Source organism: Portunus trituberculatus, chromosome 34, assembly GCF_017591435.1.
Source record: "Portunus trituberculatus isolate SZX2019 chromosome 34, ASM1759143v1, whole genome shotgun sequence".
NCBI lineage: Eukaryota > Metazoa > Arthropoda > Malacostraca > Decapoda > Portunidae > Portunus > Portunus trituberculatus.
Genome location: NC_059288.1, coordinates 420001 through 435000, shown reverse-complemented (window position 1 = coordinate 435000; position 15000 = coordinate 420001). Strand labels below are relative to the sequence as shown.

Sequence of the window (15000 nt, the reverse complement as noted above, 5' to 3'; positions counted from 1 at the left end):
CTTTCCGGGTGTGTGTTGTGTATTGATGTGGTCTCAGTCCTACCCGAAGATCGGTCTAAGAGCTCTGAGCTCGCTCCGTAATGGGGAAGACTGGCTGGATGACCAGCAGGCGACCGAGGCGAATTACACACACACACACACACACACACACACACACACACACACACACACACACACACACACACACACACAGAGACAACCTCGTTTGGCACAGTAAGGCTGTTACTGTCTGTTCTTTCCTTTGTATTCCTCCTCCTCCTTCTCCTTCTTTTCTTCCTCTTTCTCCCTCTGCTCTTCTTCACCCTTCTCCTCTTCCTCCTCCTCCTCCTTCTCCTCCTCCTCCCACGCATTTCTCCCCGTCCCATTTCCTTTTCTAACCACATCAAAACCTCGCTAGTGGTGAGGAGGAGGAGGAGGAGGAGGAGGAGGAGAGAGGGAAGAGAGAAAGGAATCATACAGTCTCTTCCCTTCTTCTATTCTTCTTCCTCTCCCTTCTCTCTTCCATGTTGGCACTGACCTCTCTCTCTCTCTCTCTCTCTCTCTCTCTCTCTCTCTCTCTCTCTGCATTTGATTTAACTTGCAAAATCTCAACAGTTTTCTTTTTTCTGCTTATTTTTCACTTCATTGCTTCTGTCTGTCTGTCTGTCTGTCTGTCTGTCTGTCTGTCTGTCTGTCTGTCTGTCTGTCTGTCTGTCTTTATCTTTCTCTCTTTATTTCTCTCATTATTTGCTTGCTTGCTTTGTTTCTTGTTCATGTCCTGTTCTTCCTTGCTTCTTTGTTTCTTTGTCTCGTAAAAACTTTGTGTGTGTGTGTGTGTGTGTGTGTGTGTGTGTGTGTGTGTGTGTGTGTGTGTGTGTGTGTGTGTTTGCTGTATCATCACACCCTCTCTTTCCCTCTTTCCAGGAAGCAAGAGAGAATATAGAGGACAAAGGTTTTATAAAGAAGAGGACAAAGAAGAAGAAAAGGAAGAGGAAGACGAAGACGAAGACGAAGAGAAAGAGGAGAAGAAGAAGGAAGGAAGAAAGAAAGAAAGAAAGAAAGAAAGAAAAAGAAAGAAAGAAAAGAAAAAAATCGAAATAGCACCATTATCATAACCACCACCACCACCACCACCACCACCACCAACAACAACAACAACAACAACAACAACAACAATGCCTTCACCACCACCACCACCACCACCAAACACCACCTAACCACAAGAAAACCCAAAAATAAAACCTTCCCAATACTCTTCATTGTCCTACTGACCACCACCACCACCACCACCACCACCGCCGCCGCCACCACGACCGTCGAAACAGAAAAGGCCCCAGAAATTCTCCCAGCCCTTGAGAACCCCACCCACATCAGCCACCCGACCAGTGCCTCCGCCAGCGTTCCCAGTGACGTGTACTCGAGTGTGGGTGACGACGAGAAGGTAGATGAGGTGGTGAAGGTCCTCAGGCGCACTGCTCGTCACTTCAGCCGCCTAGACGTGTGTGATGATGCTGTGTGTGACCAGATGGTGCGGCAGGCAAACTCTCTGGCCCGGTTCAAGATGGTGCGGCGGTACATCGTGCAGGGGGTGAGTACCGTCTGTGTGTGAGAGAAAGAGGGGGAGGGAAGGGAGGAGGATGAAAGAGAGAGAGAGAGAGAGAGAGAGAGAGAGAGAGAGAGAGAGAGAGAGAGAGAGAGAGAGAGAGAGAGAGAGAGAGAGAGAGAGAGAGAGAGATTGAAAGACAGCCATACAGGTTGACAGACAGATATACAGATTGACAGACAGAGATTAGGAGATTGACAGACAGACAGACAGATAGACTGATAGACAGGAAGACAGACAAACAGACATAGAGACAGACAGACAGATTGACAGACAGAGATAGAGACAGACAAATAGACATACTGTTATACAAAACAGACTAAAAAACACACATAAACAGACAAACAGACAAACGAAAAAAAACAAAAGACAAACTGAGAAACGGACAGACAGACGGACAGACAAACACACAAACAAACAGACAGACATTATTTCTTTACAGTATAGGTAAAGAAAAATGATAATAAATGAAGGAAGGAAGGAAGCAAAGAAGGAAGACGGAAAGGGAGGAAGAAAAAGGAAGAGAAAGAAAAGAAGCGCGTAAAAAGACGAAAAGAAAGAAGGAAGGAAGGAATCTAAAGGAAATAAACGAAAAACAAGTGAGGGAAGATCAGAGAGAGAGAGAGAGAGAGAGAGAGAGAAGGTAAGGGGATTTTAAAGGGAGGCACTATGATATTACAGGAGGGAGGGAAGGAGGGAGGAAGGGAGGGAAGAAAGGAAGGAGGGAGGAAGGGAGGGAAAGGAAGATATGGAAGGTAGACATTTGTAGGGTGGAGACATGGCAGAGAGGAGATTATGGGGGAAGGAGGGAAGGAAGGAGAGATGGAGGGAAGCAAGGAAGGAGGAAGGAGGGACGAAGGAAGGAGGGAAATAGGAAAAGAAGGAATAATTAAGAAGGAAGAAAGGAGGAAGTAGGCAAGGATGGAAGGAAGAAGTAGGAAAAGAAGAAAAAAAAGGAAGGCGGGAATAGGGAGGGAAGGAAGGAGGGGAGGAAGGAAAGAAGAGAAGAAAGAAGGAGAAAGGCATGAAGAAAGAGGAAAGGATAGAGAAAAGAAGGAAGGAATAAAATAAATAGCAGGAAAATGATAGACAAATAACAGTGACAAGGAAAAAAGTAAAGAAGAAAAACAGAAAAAGTAGGAGAAGAATAGACGATAAAAGACACGAAAAAGAGAGAGAAGGAGAGAAAAAGGACAACAACAACAACAACGACAACGACAACAACAACAACAACAACAACAACAACACGCTCACTCACAGCCTAGAGAACTTAATCTAAACTAATCCACCTGTCACTGTAGAGAGAGAGAGAGAGAGAGAGAGAGAGAGAGAGAGAGAGAGAGAGAGAGAGAGAGAGAGAGAGAGAGAGAGAGAGAGAGAGAGAGAGAGAGAGAGAGAGAGAGAGAGAGAGAGAGAGAGAGAGAGAGAGAGAGAGAGAGAGAGAGAGAGAGAGAGAGAGAGAGAGAGAGAGAGAGAGAGAGAGAGAGAGAGAGAGAGAGAGAGAGAGAGAGAGAGAGAGAGAGAGAGAGAGAGAGAGAGAGAGAGAGAGAGAGAGAGGTGGGGGGGCAGGGCGTTATTCAGCACTTTAACTCTGTGTGTGTGTGTGTGTGTGTGTGTGTGTGTGTGTGTATGTATCTTTCATGATATCCTGAGGTGACTTGACAATTATGACTTACGCCCACACCACTCTCTCTCTCTCTCTCTCTCTCTCTCTCTCTCTCTCTGGTAGGCCTAATATTTCCAGTCATATTATCTTTTGTAAGTACTCTCTCTCTCTCTCTCTCTCTCTCTCTCTCTCTCTCTCTCTCTCTCTCTCTCTCTCTCTCTCTCTCTCTCTCTCAACCAATCCACCCACACTCACACACTTCCCTTCACTCACATTTGTCTTCCTTCCCTAACACTCTCATTTCCACGACCCACACACACACACACACACACACACACACACACACGACACACACACACACACACACACACACACACACACACACACACACACACACACGCACACACACACATAACCAGGCCTCACGTCACTCAAATCCTCATTAATCTAATAATCTCCGCCTTTACCTTCCTTCCTCCTCCTTCCTTCCCTCCCTCCTCTCTCTCTCTCTCTCTCTCTCTCTCTCTCTCTCTCTCTCTCTCTCTCTCTCATCGACAAGGTGGTGTAAACAATCGATATCCAATTTGTGAGTTAATTAAGTTCTTTTTCAAGCGAATTTCACACCACGCTCAAGATTTGCCTAAGAAAATTGTTAATGGTAGATTCAAATACGGCGTATTAATTCAGTACACACGCACCCACGCACCCACGCACACACAGACACACACACACACACACACACACACACACACACACACACACACACACACACACACACACACACACACACACACACACACACACACACACACACACACACACACACACACACACACACACACACACACACACACACACACACACACACACACACACACACACACACACACACACACACACACACACACACACACACACACACACACACACACACACACACACACACACACACACACACACACACACACACACACACACACACACACACACACACACACACACACACACACACACACACACACACACACACACACACACACTCTCTCTCTCTCTCTCTCTCTCTCTCTCTCTCTCTCTCACACACACACAAACACACTAGAGAAATTAACATAATTTTGCCCTCTCAATTAAAAGAAAATTAGAAAAAACGAGAAAATAACCTAACCGCTTGAATATTTACTCTCGTTAATTAGGAAAAAAACATTGAAAGACAGCACGTAGATAAAATGCACTTATAAATAAAATGATCTTGAAATAAACTAAGAAAAAAAAATACTATGAAGCCAAAATGGAGTCTTCAGATTAAATAAAAAAAGGAAGGAAGGAAAAAAAAAAAAAAAAGGAAACATTCTAGGAAATTGAAACCCCATAAAGAATTAAAGTTGGAAATTCTTACATAGAGAAAAAAAAATGAAAGAAATAAGAAAGAAAAGAAAGGCATATCTTATAAAAAGTAAACCAGAAAATATATATATAAAAAAAAAACAAATAAATAACAAAAAAAAAACGATAATAACCCACTCATCAAAAAAAAAAATGTAAACCAAAATAAAAAAATAAATAAATAAAACAGAAAACATAAAAAAGATAAATAAATGAAAAGAATTAATAGTGACTCACTCATCCCAAATAAAAAGGAAATAAAAAAATTAACCAGAAAATATAAAGAAAAAACTAAAAAAAAAAAATAATTCACTCACTCCAAAAAAAAAAAAAAAAATAAACCAGAAAACAAAAAATTAATAAAAAAAGCAATAATTCACTCACTCAAAAATAAATAAATAAATAAACCAGAAAATATATATATAAAAAATAATAATTCACTCACTCCAAAAAAAGAAAATAAAAAATTAAACCAGAAAACATAAAGAAAAATAAAAAGCAATAATTCACTCACTCATTCAAAAAAAAAAAAAAGGAAAAAAAGTACTCTAGAAAACAAAAAAAGAATTAAAAAGCAATAATTCACTCACTCCAAAAAAAAAGGGGAAAAAAACTAGAAAACATAAAAAAATGAATAAAAAAAGGAATAAAAACCTACTAAAAAAAAAAGGAAAAAAAATTAAACAAGAAAATATAAAAAAATGAATAAAAAAAATAAATAAATAAATAAAAAGGCAACAATGACTCACTCACTCAAAAAAAAAAAAAATGATAAACAAAACAAGAACTAAAAAAACAAACGAAGAATAAACAAAACAAAAAAACAAACACCAAAAAATCACCAAAACAAACAAACAAACAAATTTAAAACATCCATAAACAAAAAACAAACAAATATGATAAACAAAACAAGAACTAAAAAAACAAACGAAGAATAAACAAAACAAAAACAAACAACAACACTTTCCAAATACAATTCCTCCAGACGAGTGAAGAAAAGAACACAAACACACCAAACAAACAAACAATTAAACAAAAATAAAAACAAAACGAAAATAAGAAAGCAAAACAACAAAAACAACACCAATTTTTCCCAGACAGGTGAAACAAAAGACAACAAAACACAGACGATAAACAAACAAACAAACAAACAAACAAACAAACAAACACCTTCAAGCAAAAACAAACAAACCAATTAACAAAACAAAAACAAAACCAGCCTTTCCAAACACCAATTTTCCCACACAAGTAAAAAAAAAACGACAATAAACCACAAAAGGCAAACAAACAAACAAAAAAACACTTCCCAAACAAAAAACAAACAAAACAAGCCTTTCCAAACACCAATCCCTCCCAAACAAGTGAAAAAAAGGCAACAAGCCACAGAAGAGAAACAAACAAGCACCAAGGCACGCCATTATTCCCACACCACAGAAAAGGCCTCAGGTATCTGCAGGTGTGTCCGGGAAGGGTCGGTGTGGCCAGGTATGCCGCGACAGGTGTGCGGGGGGAGGGAGAGGGGAGTGGGAGGAGGGAGAGGGGAAGGGGATAAAGGTGAGAGGACGTCAGATTGCGAGGGTTAAGGCGGTGAAACATTCAAACGTCTGCGTCAGAAATAGTCCAGCAGCAGGAGGAGGAGGAGGAGGAGGAGGAGGAGGAGGAGGAGGAGGGACGAGAATAGAGAAAATACAGATCGTCAAAATTGGCAGAAAAAAAATGAGGAGGAGGAGGAGGAGGAGGAAGGGGGAAAGACGAGAATAGAAAGAAAATACTGGTCGTCAAAATAGGTAGACGAAATGATGATGATGATGATGATGATGAGGAGGAAAGAAAATACTGGTCGTCAAAATAGGTAGACGAAATGATGATGATGATGATGATGATGATGATGATGATGAGGAGGAGGAGGAGGAGGAGGAGGAGGAGGAGGAGGAGGGACGAGAATAGAGAAAAAATACAAGTCGTCAAAATAGGCAGGAAAAATAAGTAAAGGAGGAGGAGGAGGAGGAGGAGGCAGAGGCGGATGTGGAGGACGAGAATAGCATAGAGGGAAAGTCAGTCAGTCAAAATAGGAAGAAAAGAAAAGCAAGAGCAGCATGAAAAATAAGCTAAACATTTCTGAAACATTTTTTCAAACATTTTTGAGACACTTTATATTCCCTGAACCAAGTGATCACTAAGCACAGGTGATGGTTTCAGTGGTGCTGGGAGCCTGTCTGGTGCTGAGTGCTTCTTTGGGGGTACCAGTGGAAAGCGCGAGGTGGACATTACTCCTTGATGTACAGTTATAATTGTTGGAATAGGTGGCATATTCAGAAACGCTGCCCTCTCTCACAACGACCATTTTCAAAGACCGCAGAGACGATTAGCCGAGATTTAAAGAGTATTTGTCCTGTTGGTAATGCAAAATACCTGTTAACATGTCACTAGAATTACAAAACATCCTCAAATACCGGTAATGCAAAATACTTGTTAACATGTCACTAGAATTACAGAAACATCCTCAAAAACCGGTAATGCAAAATACCTGTTATCATGACTCTAGAATTACAGAAACATCCTCAAAAACAGGTAATGCAAAATACCTGTTAACATGTCACTAGAATTACAGTAACATTCTCAAAAACTCGTGTCACTTCAACTACAGCCCTTTGAAATTAGTGAAGGTGCGGCGCGGAGTGTTTCAGAATATTGACCTAAGTAATATCTGTTAAACGAGGCTGGCATATATATCGTAATTATAATAAGACAAACAGGTAAATAAATTCTAATGATAATTGTCTGGGAGGTGGTGGTGGTGGTGGTGCTGGTGTTGGTGGTGGTGGTAGTAGTAGTAGTAGTAGTAGTAGTAGTAGTAGTAGTAGTAGTAGTAGTAGTAGTAGTAGTGGTGGTAGTAGTAGTAGTAGTAGTAGTAGTAGTAGTAGTAGTAGTAGTAGTAGTAGTAGTAGTAGTAGTAGTAGTAACACATGTAATAACAACAATAATAACAACAACAACAACGACAACGACAAAGACAACAACAACAATAATAATAATAATAATAATAATAATAATAATAATAATAACAACAACAACAACAACAACAACAACAACAACAACAACAACAACAACAACAACAACTTACTTAAGATCTCTTCGTCTACGTCACTGTTGCACACATTATGAACAGCACAGGTCCTAAAACTGACCCTTGAGGAACACCACTACTCACATTAACCCAACTCAAAGAGCCACCATCAGTTACTACTACTCTGTTCGTCTGTCAACCAATCCTCACTCCTCTATGCACGCGGCGAGGTTACCTAACACGACGCGAGCTTTCCCCACACTTTCTTTCTCTTGATGTTTGAGGCGTTTACGAGGAACTTTATCAAATGCTTTTATGAAATTAGTAAAAAAATAAGCCAAACCATCTACTGCCTGGTGTTAACATACATACTATACACGTCGTAGAATGAATGTTTTTAATTACATCCAGGAATTGTATTGATTTATCCGAGGAAGAGGAGTTAGAACGAGGAGGTGGGAGGAGGTGGGAGGAGGAGATGGAGGAGGGTGACAGGAGGAGGAGGAGGAGGAGGAGGAGGAGGAGGAGGAGGAGGAGGAGAAATTAAGATATAATGAGGGTGAAAAAAAAGTAATAAGAGGAGGAGGAGGAGGAGGTCAAATCAAAAAGGGAAAAAAGGACGAGAAATAAGATAAGGAGGAGGAAGAGAGAAAAATAGAAGTCTGAGAGGTGAAACACACACACACACACACACACACACACACACACACACACACACACACACACACACACACACACACACACACACATGTACACATTCATTTCTCTAATTGTTTTTCCAAAGTAATCAGATTCCATTGTCAGAAAACCATTAACATAAACTATAAAACCACCATTATTATTCTCTCTCTCTCTCTCTCTCTCTCTCTCTCTCTCTCTCTCTCTCTAATCTTGATACTAAGCTTATACCGTTAAATTACTTGGAGGGGGAGGAGGAGGAGGATCACGATAATGATGTACGTAAATGGAAGGAGAGAGAGAGAGAGAGAGAGAGAGAGAGAGAGAGAGAGAGAGAGAGAGAGAGAGAGAGAGATGGGTAGATAGGAAATAATGAACCAAATGACCAAATATCGTATGAAGAGACAAACAATAAAGAAGAAATAAGAAGAGAGAAAAAAAAATAAAAGAATAACAATAAAAAACATACGAAGAATAAGGAAAAAAAATTGGAAAGAACGAGAGAAAAGAAAGGAAGAAAGGAGAGAGGGAAGAAATACGAAAGAGGAAAAGGAAGAAAGAAGAAAGATAAGAGACATTTTTAAGAGAAAGAGGAAGAAAATAGAGGAAAAAAGAGGGAGGGAAGAGGAAAGGAGGTAGTGTTTATGTGAAGTGAGGGGAGGGGGAAGAGGGGAAGAGGTGGAGGAGAGGAGGGGAGAGGGAAGAAGGGAGAGGGAGAAGTGTGTTAAGCAGAATCGGAAACGAGAGAGAGAGAGAGAGAGAGAGAGAGAGAGAGAGAGAGAGAGAGAGAGAGAGAGAGAGAGAGAGAGAGAGAGAGAGAGAGAGAGAGAGAGAGAATATAAGCTGTCGCACTGATGATGTCATAGATGCATCGTGTGTGTGTGTGTGTGTGTGTGTGTGTGTGTGTGTGTGTGTGTCACAACACACACACACACACACACACACACACACACACACACACACACACACACACACATTAGGAAGGCGGTGGCGTAATGATAATTAGGTGGTGGTGGTGGTGGGATCGGGCAGACGTCCACGCGGAGGTTCGAATTCCACCACATGCCACTTTGAAGCTATGCCATTAAGATTTTGTCGAGTGGTTTAAAGTTACCTACATGTCACCATGATACCCAGGTTCTAGGTGGTTACACCAAAGAAACGCTTGGGTGGTGATATGGGCCCTAATATAGGTACCACTATAAATAAAATTGCCTGCACCACTAATGGACGGAAGCTGAACAACGCTTTCTACATATACTCTTCAAATATGCCTACAGGCGATATAGGTCATAACATAAAACGAAGAAAAGAAAAAAACACACACACACACAAAATCACTGAAAAAGTAACAAATTATTAAGTCTCCACTATAAATTCTAGAGATACAGCAACAGAAAATGTGTGCCAGGTAACACATCGATAGGTAGGCCAGGTAGATCAAAGGTAGATACGGTTCAGGTAAAAGGAAGACTAAGGTAAGAAACTGGTAAGAAAACTGGTAGAAAAGTGTATTTGATTAATTAAGGGAGGCCGTCAGAATGTGTGAGGAGGAGGAGGAGGAGGAGGAGGAGGAATACAAAGGAATACAAAGGAAAGAACAGACGGCAGCAGCCCAACTCGGCCAAACGAGGCTGCCTGTGTGTTTGTGTGCCTATTCTATCACTACAGATTCTACAAGTTAAAGGCTGAAGAACGACAGGGTTCAAGGAAGGAAAATAAGAAAGCACAGGGAGAAAGTCACAAAGATATAATAAAAAAAGGTCGAAAGATCGATAAATGCTATTTAGTACAGTAACTAAAAAAATAAACAAAATAATAATAATAATAATAATAATAAAATGATAATAATTTCATGGAGGCACTAAGTACGTAATTTGAGGAGTTGATGTGAGGTGAATGTCCAACCTTAGTTTAAAAGTTTCTATTGTATTACTACGGACAACATGTGCTGGGAGAGAGTTCCAGATATTTACAAATCTATGGAAAAAATAATGTTTAGCCTCGTCTGATCTAAAACGCTTACCTATAATCTTGTAACCATTATTTCTAGTGGTGTTGGTACTGTCAATGATAAAATGATTGTTTACATTTATGTTATCAAAGCCCCGGAACATTTTAAACAGTTCAATTAAGTCCACTCGTCGTTTCTCTAAAGTAAACAAGTTGAGTTCCCTCAAGCGCTCCTCATAAGGCCTGTTTCGCAGTCGTGGGATCACCTTGGTGACTCTTCCTCGAACTTTCTCCAGCTTGTCTATATCTTTCCTGTAATGGGGTGACTAAAACTGGACACAGTATTCAAGTTAGGATCGGACAAGTGCATTAAACAATGTGATAATTACCCCTCTGATTTGAATTCAAAAGTCTTACCAATAAATGCAACCAATTTGTTTGCTGTTGTAACTTCTTCCGAGCAGTGTTCACTCGATTTGAGATCTGAGGTAATTACAACGCCCAAGTCTTTTCCTCATCAACCTTGAGAAGCTCAGAAGCGTTCACTGAGTAATCAGTATGATCATTATTACTACCAATGTGCTACACTTTACATTGATCTACACTGAAGCTCATCAGGCACTTGTCTAAGTGGCTAAGAGGTCGAGGTCAGATTGTAATTGTCTTTTATTCTATGACGTGACTATTTTACTCATTATCTTAGCATCATCAGCGAACTTCGATACTTTACAACGTAAATAAGGAAAAGAAAAGGGTAGAGCAGATCCCTGAGGTACACCGCTTAAAACTTCTTGCCAGTTAGAAAATTTACCACTTAAAACAACGCGCTGCTTTTCTCTCAGAGAGCCAGTCTTCGGGCCATTTGAGAAGTTTTCCATATATATCATTTGACTTCAATTTACCAAGTAGTCGCCCATGGGGGAACTCTGTCATGGTATGAATAAAAGAAAAAAAAAGGCCTTTTGAAAATTTAGATCCACTGTCTTTGTTTCGTCGTACATGGTGAAAAGATCATGAAAGAAATCAAGCAGATTAGTCAGACGAGAACGTCTGTTTCGAAAGTCGTGCTGTGAGTCATTGATGAAATTGTTTACTTCCAGAAAGTTCACTAAATTATTGCCAATTACTGTTTCCATTGATTTACAAATGTGAGGCTAATGGGTCTGTAGTTACATGGAAGTTATTTGTCGCCTTTTTTGTGTATGGGGGTTACGTTAGCTAACTTCCAATCACTGGGAACCTTACTGCAGTTAAGTGATTTAGTGAAAAAGCAATGAAAGGGTTTTACAAACTTGAAAATTATTTTATTTCAAGACGCTTGGTGCAATACAGTCTGGGCCGAGGATTTTGTCCATCTTCATTATATCAATTACTTTAGTTATTTCGTGATCTTTAAAATCGCAAACACTTAAAAGGTGTTATGTTGTGGAGCAATGGGGGTGATTCGGGGATTACGTGAATATTTTCTTCTATAAAAACTAAATTAATATTGCATCGGCCGGGAATCGAACCCGGGCCTCCCGCGTGGCAGGCGAGAATTCTACCACTGAACCACCGATGCTTACGAAATTAAAGGAGGAAGAAAAGCAGGAGGAGAAGGAGGAGGAGGTGTAAAATTATTGGATAAAAAAAAAAAAAGACGTAGTAAATTAATAAGGTGGTGAATTTGTAAACGAGAGAAAAAATAACAACAACAACAACAACAACAACAACAACACAACACACACACACACACACACACACACACACACACACACACACACACACACACACACACACACACACACAGAAATAAACAAAAAAAAATATCATTAGAGTGTTTGTAGCATCTCTCTCTCTCTCTCTCTCTCTCTCTCTCTCTCTCTCTCTCTCTCTCTCTCTCTCTCACCGGCTCCATGTTGCACCTCTTGTTTACTACCACTATTTTCATTACAACTGCTCTTTCTGAAATTACTGCCCCACCCTACCCTACCCCACCCCACCCCACCCAACCCCACCCTTCCCTCACTACCCTAACCTAACCTAACCCAACTTTAACACATCTTTTTCACTAACATACCCTAATTCAGTCTAATCTAACCTAACTTACTTTAACCTAACCTAACCCAGACCAGCCAAGCCAAGCCAAGCCAAGCCAAGCCCAACCCAACCCAACCCAACCCAACCTAACTGCACGCCTCCCTTCTTCCCTTGACCTCGCTGCTCAAGACTGTCTCTCTCTTCTCATCCCTGTTCTGTCCACCTGTCTGATGCAAGAGTTAACCAGTAGAAACAAAGGGAATTAGGAGGAAATGATAACAGAACATATATTTTTCACGTTATAAGAGAATGAAATAAAAATAATAAATAAGTGTAAGAGTCAACTAGCAAAAAGAAAGGGAATTAGGAGGTAATGATAACCGGAACATATACTTTTGCGTTAAAAGAGAATGAAATGAATAAGAAAACGATAACAATGTAAGAGGTAACAAATATAAACAAAGAAAATTAAGAGGAATGGTAACAGAGCATACTTTTATGTTATAAGAGAGTGAAATTAAAAAGAAAACGATAACAATATAAGAATTAACAAGTAAAAACAAAGAAAATTAAGAGGAATGGTAACAGAGCTTATTTTTACGTTATTAGAGAATAAAATCAAATATAAGAAAACGATCAGAATGTAAGAGTTGAGTAGTCTAGTATAAACGAAGGAAATTAGGAGGAAGTGATACTTTTACGTGATAAGAGAATGAAATAGAAAAAAAAAAACAATATGAGTTAACATTTAATTTACGGTAAGACTTCAAAGCTACCCAAAAAATATTACAGTAAAGTTTTTTTTTTTTAACTAAGCCTTTTTTATTTAGGTGAACTTGTGCATGAGGCCTTTTTCTGTGCACTTTTTTGTATTAGGCCTTTTTTTCTGTGAGCTTTTTTATTAGGCCTTTTTTCAGTATACACTTTATTGGGTCTTCTTTTCAGTGCACTTTTGTATTAGGCCTTTTTCTGTGAACTTTTGTATTAGGCCTTTTTTCTGTGAACTTTTGTATTAGGCCTTTTTTCAGTGAACTTTTGAATTAGGCCTTTTTTCAGTGAACTTGTGTATTAGGCCTTTTTTCTGTGAACTTTTGTATTAGGCCTTTTTTTCTGTGTATTAGGCCTTTTTCAGTGTATTAGGCCTTTTTCTGTGAACTTTTGCATTAGGCCTTTTTTCTGTGAACTTTTGTATTAGGCCTTTTTTCAGTGAACTTTTGCATTAGGCCTTTTTTCTGTGAACTTGTGTATTAGGCCTTTTTTTCTGTGAGCATCTTGTATTAGGCCTTTTTTCTGTGAACTTTTGTATTAGGCCTTTTTTCTGTGAACTTTTGTATTAGGCCTTTTTTTCTGTGAGCTTGTATTAGGCCTTTTTTCTGTGAACTTCTTTTATTAGGCCTTTTTTCTGTGAACATCTTGTATAAGGCCTTTTTTCTGTGAACATTTGTATTAGGCTTTTTTTCCGTGAACTCCTTTTATTAGGCCTTTTTCAGTAAACTTTTTATTGGGTTTTCTTTTCAGCGCACTTTTTTTATTGGGCCTTTTTTTCAGTACACTTGTGCATAAGGCCTTTTTTCTTATATCTAATTTTCAAGTTTTTTTTTTTTTTTTTAGTGGACCTTTCAATGGGCCCTTATTTCAGATCCTATTTTGCCCTTTATTATTTATCTGTTTTTATTCTTTCTATCTATTTTATACAAAACGGGAAGGCTTTGCACACTCTTGCGCTTCCCTTTCATAAAAGAAAAGAAAAAAATAAAAAGGTGAGGCGAGACTGAGAGCGCTGGAGGGGATGAGAGAGGCGAGACACTCTGTAACCCCAGTATTCAGAAACGCCTTGCTCTCTCACCCAAGGCCGCAGAGACGACTAGCCTGGTTTTCAAGACAGTTTCTTCTTATGATAAATTAGAAATCTTAAAAATCTTGAAAATCCATCACAAGACCCATAGAAATACCAATAAAAACACGAGTATCTTCAACTGAGCCTTTGGAAAGTGGTGAGAGAGCAAAACGTTTCAGAATACTCCCACATTCTTAAACATTTTTGCACCGAAACTCACCACTTTCAAAAGGCTTTGTTAGAAGGCACACAGGTTTTAGAGATGTTTCTACTCCTCCAGTGACAGATTAACAAGCTTTCTGCATTACTATTAAGCAAAACAGTCCTGAAAACCTGGTTCATCAATTCCCTGGCCTTTGAAAATGGTCGTGATGAGAACAAGTTTCTGAATACTGGCTAAACACACACACACACACACACACACACACACACACACACACACACACACACACACACACATGTAGACCCAGAGAACACGCTGATGACAAGATTACAAGGAATACTTAATTAGAGAAGTGGATTGGAATGCTTATCAACTTTCCTTTAATGGGAATGACAATGATTTCTAGTTTCTATCCTCATTATGTATTCATGTTAGGTCTCTCTCTCTCTCTCTCTCTCTCTCTCTCTCTCTCTCTCTCTCTCTCTCTCTCTCTCTCTCTCTCTCTCTCTCTCTCTCTCTCTCTCTCTCTTGAAGGGTGTGCAATTATTAATGTCTTGCTTCAATTATTGGTCCTAAAGGTGATGCAGAACAAGAAGTGCTCCATTTGACAACACACACACACACACACACACACACACACACACACACACACACACACACACACACACACACACACACACACACACACACACACACACACACACACACACAC

The 15000-nt window shown here is 39.6% G+C and overlaps 1 protein-coding gene and 1 non-coding gene across 2 annotated transcripts in view; one reads left to right on the top strand and one right to left on the bottom strand.

Annotated features, from left to right (window-relative positions):
* Positions 1–1093: 1093 nt before the first annotated feature.
* Positions 1094–15000, top strand: part of LOC123512539 (TNF receptor-associated factor family protein DDB_G0272098-like) — a gene marked incomplete at its 5' end in the record, with an annotated part of 22844 nt that continues 8937 nt past the window's right edge. The window contains one exon of the mRNA XM_045268965.1: positions 1094–1567. Coding sequence (XP_045124900.1) covers positions 1094–1567 — 474 coding nt within the window. The remainder of the gene's footprint in view (positions 1568–15000) is intronic.
* Trnag-gcc lies at positions 11760–11830 on the bottom strand. The gene has a single exon. It is a non-coding gene; the product is annotated as a tRNA-Gly (tRNA).